The sequence below is a fragment of the Melampsora larici-populina genome (assembly GCF_000204055.1).
Source record: "Melampsora larici-populina 98AG31 unplaced genomic scaffold MELLAscaffold_130, whole genome shotgun sequence".
In the NCBI taxonomy this organism is placed as follows: domain Eukaryota; kingdom Fungi; phylum Basidiomycota; class Pucciniomycetes; order Pucciniales; family Melampsoraceae; genus Melampsora; species Melampsora laricis-populina.
Genome location: NW_006768894.1, coordinates 12,503 through 17,537, shown reverse-complemented (window position 1 = coordinate 17,537; position 5,035 = coordinate 12,503). Strand labels below are relative to the sequence as shown.

The window sequence follows — 5,035 nt, the reverse complement described above, 5'->3', positions numbered from 1 at the left end:
TGTGGGGAGTCACTTTCCTACTATACAACTTCCCCTTTTATATTCGTTCTCCACCTCCCCTATCAACTCACTTGACGCCGTCTCTCTTGGGCATCTGCATTTGGGCATATTCACTTTTTGCCTGTCAATTCCTTATTCTCACTGCATTCGTACTATACTTACCAATCCCGGCCTCTCCTCCAACTGTCCTTGGTAGTATTTCCATATGTCACAAATGCCTCAATATTCACAATTGTGTTATCATTATCCATTACTGGCCATCACCTTTCAAGCTAATATCGCTACTGACTAACCAATAAGGCTATCGACCAACCTTCAACTGCTTTTGGTAGTGCTTCCGTATCTCACAAATGCTTCAACATTCACAATCCCATCATCATTACCAATACTGGCCATCACCGTTCAACCAATATGGCTACCAACTAACCTAACACTCTAAGTTGCTTTCCATCTTAGTAAATCTTTTTACTCCACATTCACCTATTCCTTTCTGTTGAACGTATTCAGCACCTTTCCTTCTATCTTCAACCATTCATTCCGGACCCCTTACAGCTTACCACCTCAAGCACTGCCTTTTACGTAACCTCCGTGCTAATCATTGCTACTCTTCTTGGCCTCCTCTGTCACGTACCTTTGTCAACCTTACATTCCCAATGACACGCACTATCCATTGACCTGCCTATACCAGTATTCTGTCACTTGATACCTCTCATATAGCTACCTACATAAGTAATCGCTCAATCTGAGATCTCATAGGTCCCACCGATAAACTTAAAAATCAATATTGCCTTGCCGTTTATTAAAGCTTTCTACTCAACTGTCTCTCGTCAGCTTTGCTCACTACGCGTCCGGCCTGCTTTCTCTATCTTTGTGATTTCCTTTTTCCATCACCTAACATAACATCATCAGTCTATTTTTTAATGTATTATCATAAACAAACATCCCGTCAAACTCTGATTCACACTTAGACACTCCTGTCTCATGGATTTACGCCTACACCTGCCTCTCATTATCATTCCTACATATCAACTTGAACTTCATACCATTAATCCATCCCCCTCTTCCTATTTTGTTATCCACATGACCTCATCAACTTCATCTTCTATCAATGAAATCGCACAGACTTCATCATCTGCTTTTATTACATATCTATGATTTTTTCCCGTGACTGTTATCGCTCTCCTATTGCAACATGTTTCATCATTGCCCTTATGCATCAAACAACATTTACATATTATTTCCTCAATCATCAAATTGTATCATGCAACACGATTATAGACCTATTCCTCACCACACCAATTGAAGCCATCATATCAACAAACAATCAACTAATTTGATTTAGTTAATATTTATTTGAATATAAGGAGAGTGCAGACAGAGATTCCATTGGTAACAAAGGATGTGAACGGGTTAGTCATAAGGTTTCTCATTTTTTTTGTTTTTTTTTGCTTTTGAACAATCTTGAGACTTGATCAAATGTTCTCAGCATGTTTGATTCTCTTTATCTCCTCTCTAACAATTCAATCTTTTACTGTTTAATTTCTACATTGGATATGTAATTGAAACCGACCTATAATAGTATTCAGATCATGATTCAATCATTGGAGAACCATCACATCATGTTCTAAAATGAACAACATGAACTTCGCTGGCTATGTCTGAGACCCGACATCCAAGGGTGAACCAGCTCATCAAGATCCCAAATACTTCTTTGATGACTTTGATCCTACGGTCTGGAGAGCCAAAATGGAAGTCCTCAACCCAATGATATACTCAATGGCAGAAGATTGGAATGTAGCCAAAAATTTGATGCATTGGCTCCTTGATCCCGAGATGAAATCATCAATGCCAGGTAAATACTCTTAAATGGTAATCAAAATTCTCAGATCTATCACAATCACACTCATGTTCATTTCGGGGACGCGATCACAAAGGTGCTGAGATAGAACTGGATAACAGAATTTTAATTGATTATCCCTTATTGGTTACGGAGGCATCATTGATCTCGAAAAAGAATGTCGAGTACCCGTATGAGGTACAAAGGAGGTTGCTCCAGTCCATGCCCACACTGGGGCAGCTGGAACTAGAGGGGCCAGGCCTCAGCTTTCCCAGACACCCGGCTCCCGGATGAGAGGGTAACCAGATGATTATCCAATCACCGGTTTGGTGCCTGGATTGCTAGATCCGTGGAAGACACGCGTCGCAGTTGAGGCCTGGACGTGAGACATAGATATCACTGAGGTCATCATCGTGACCTCTTCCTCCCACATCCGATATCTCATCGTCTTAGTCCCTTTTCCCTTAGACTCATCCACGACAGGTCTCCTCACTTCTCCTGCTGCGGAATCACGGATCCCGTATTTTTCTGTTACACTAAATCCAAGATATAGAGTTCATTCATCGTTTTCAATTATCGTTTAAAAACATGTCGAGTAGAAGAAAAGGAAACAATAAAGACAATGAATCAGGAGACATAGTAAATTTATTAACTAAGAATCAAAATTCAAGTCATTCATCAGATCAAGTTAACCAAGTAGATTCGTCTCAGAATCTCGGTAACGATACGATCAATCAATCGGATCAAAACCAAGGAGATCATAATCGTCATCTCGGTACTGAATCCCGTACGAACCAAGGGAACTCGGCGAAAACCAACACTGCAGACATTATTCGGGTTCCCCAAGTGGGCAGGGAAAAATGATTGGGAGTATGATTTGTCATAAAATGGTCTATCACTCCACACCTGAGCCATAACACCCACACTACATATGTGTAGCAGGCTCAGTGAATATGTGGTTATCATGTACATACAGTTCTGCTCAGTTATCTGCTCATCAGGACAAGTTATTCATATGTAATACATGCTGTAACTTCTTTCAGATTGAAAAAAGCTTCCAAAAGATTGACTACATACACTGACTCAATGTTTTGGTGTGATCTCATCAACTCAACTGCATGTAACACACTTTCTGTTACTAAGACATAGCTTCAACAATATTGCCTGAGCAGCTACAGAATTATATGTAGTGAATTTTTGGGAAAAAAAAATCAAAGTCGAAAAAGTTACATGTGGTATAACATGTGATTTATTTATTCTGATGGGCAAAAAACTGAGCAGACCTGTATGTACATGATAGACAACTATTGACTTAGCTTGCTGCACATATGTAGTGTGGGTGAAATGGCCCAGGTGTGCAGTATTAGATTCTTTTATGAAAAACTGTACTATTAATCATTTTCCTCTGCCAAATTGGGGAAGTTGAATGATGTTTACAGTGCAAGAGTCTCGGTTCAACCCAAAACCAAGAGGACATATCATCTATTGATCCTGGAGTTGGAAATCAAGCGATATCTCAAGTAGTACCTTCATTAGGTCTAGAGGAACAATTGAACGAAGGAAATTCGAACAATGTAATTGCAAGTAAGTAAATTGTAAATCTCCAATCAATGAAGATCAATTTCCATTCTAATGTTATATTACAAAATGTAGATAAAGGGAAAGATCAAAACGATAACGTAGTTAAAGAAGAGAATAAAGATAAATCAAGAGGCCAAGAAAAGAACTTGGTAAATCCAAATTATTTAGCAATCTTAGGAGATAAATCTCCTATAGAGAAACACGGTAAGTAATTTGAGAAAATGATATTCAGATCAAATAACTGACAATGTAAACTACATAGGTATAACCATATCAATAAACTCTGATAGCAAAGGAGACTTCGAAGACGGGATAGACTTGACGAATAAAGACGCTGTCTTTGCTAAAGCGATGGCTTTATCAGTTAAAGGAGATGGTTTAGGCGCACCTAAATACCTGAAGGTGTACAAAACTTTAGGGAAGATGTCTGTTCAAAGACCTTCGACTAAGAGAGCATCTTCAGCAAACCCAATTTTATCAGACAAATCCAAAAGCGTACCCGACGGAGCGGTATTCGAGAACGGAATGTGGTTCTTCCCAGGAAAAACAGCAAGTCACACCAAGAGAAGTTACACTCCTTATTTCGACAAGAATATCGATGAGTTAAGATATCCAATCCCTTTAACCATTTTCAACAAAGATTGGCAAAATAAAGCCATGACTTGTCACATCAAGAAGAAAACGAAATCTAGTGACGGGGAAAAGTCAGATTCATCTTACACAGGTCTTCCTTATGCAGACGAATGGCTTCTCGATTATGGTGATTGGAGTATATAATACAATGCTTTCATCAATGCAGTTTCTGAATTCTCAAAATTTACCGAATGGGCAGTAGCTCACAAGGCAAACGTTGAAAGAGTTCTTGGTGAAATGGGCTGGTTAACGGCTCTGAAGTACAATATGAGAGTTAGAGAAAGCGCAATAGTGAATAGAGTCGAAATAGGAGGATTGGTAGCCCCACCAGACTTTTTGGCGTATAACAAACTCTTGGCCAAAGAGTGTTTCGGACAATCAAGAATGAGAGGTAAGTTACTTCGTTACCATCTTGTAGAATAGGACAAACTAATAACATTATGAATTATAACTGTTTAGAAGAATTGAACTTCACTAAGAATCCATACGTCAAAGGTGGTGAACGTGAAGGATGGGACCCCGCAACAGGAAAACCACCTAAGAAATCAACGAGTGTTCAACATAAAGATAAACCTTTCAACAAATGGAATAACAAGCAAAGTGACGACAACCCAGTCGCTAGTGGATCATTTGTTACGAAAGAAAAGAAGAAGTTTAAATCTGGTTACAATGGTAATAACTTCGATCCTGACTATCAAGCTAAGAAAGCGGCTGCCGCTGCAGCAAAAGCGAGTGGTAATAGCACTAAGTAGGTGGTAACTCATCTCTATTTCAATCCTTCTCATCTTCATAGAGTGTAATTGTTATGTTAGTACAAAGCATGTACGTAGAGCAAATCGTTAACGAGTATTGTTGTTAATTTATGTTAAGTGAAATCAAATTTGTAGCCATGAATCGCCAAATAAAGCAATTGAAACGTTTGTTTAGTGATAATCCCGCGAGTACTTCTAAAGCATTGTTCAACAATGAACCAATGAGTTATTG

The 5,035-nt window shown here is 38.9% G+C and overlaps 1 protein-coding gene across 1 annotated transcript; it reads left to right on the top strand.

Annotated features, from left to right (window-relative positions):
* Window positions 1-2,425: 2,425 nt before the first annotated feature.
* On the top strand, window positions 2,426-4,803 carry MELLADRAFT_69912 (uncharacterized protein; the record flags this gene model as incomplete). Its single annotated transcript, XM_007419119.1, has 6 exons — window positions 2,426-2,624; window positions 3,374-3,421; window positions 3,491-3,622; window positions 3,681-4,187; window positions 4,218-4,442; window positions 4,511-4,803. The coding sequence occupies 6 exons, from the start codon at window positions 2,426-2,428 to the stop codon at window positions 4,801-4,803; spliced, it is 1,404 nt and encodes a 467-aa protein (XP_007419181.1).
* Between the last annotated feature and the right edge of the window lie 232 nt (window positions 4,804-5,035).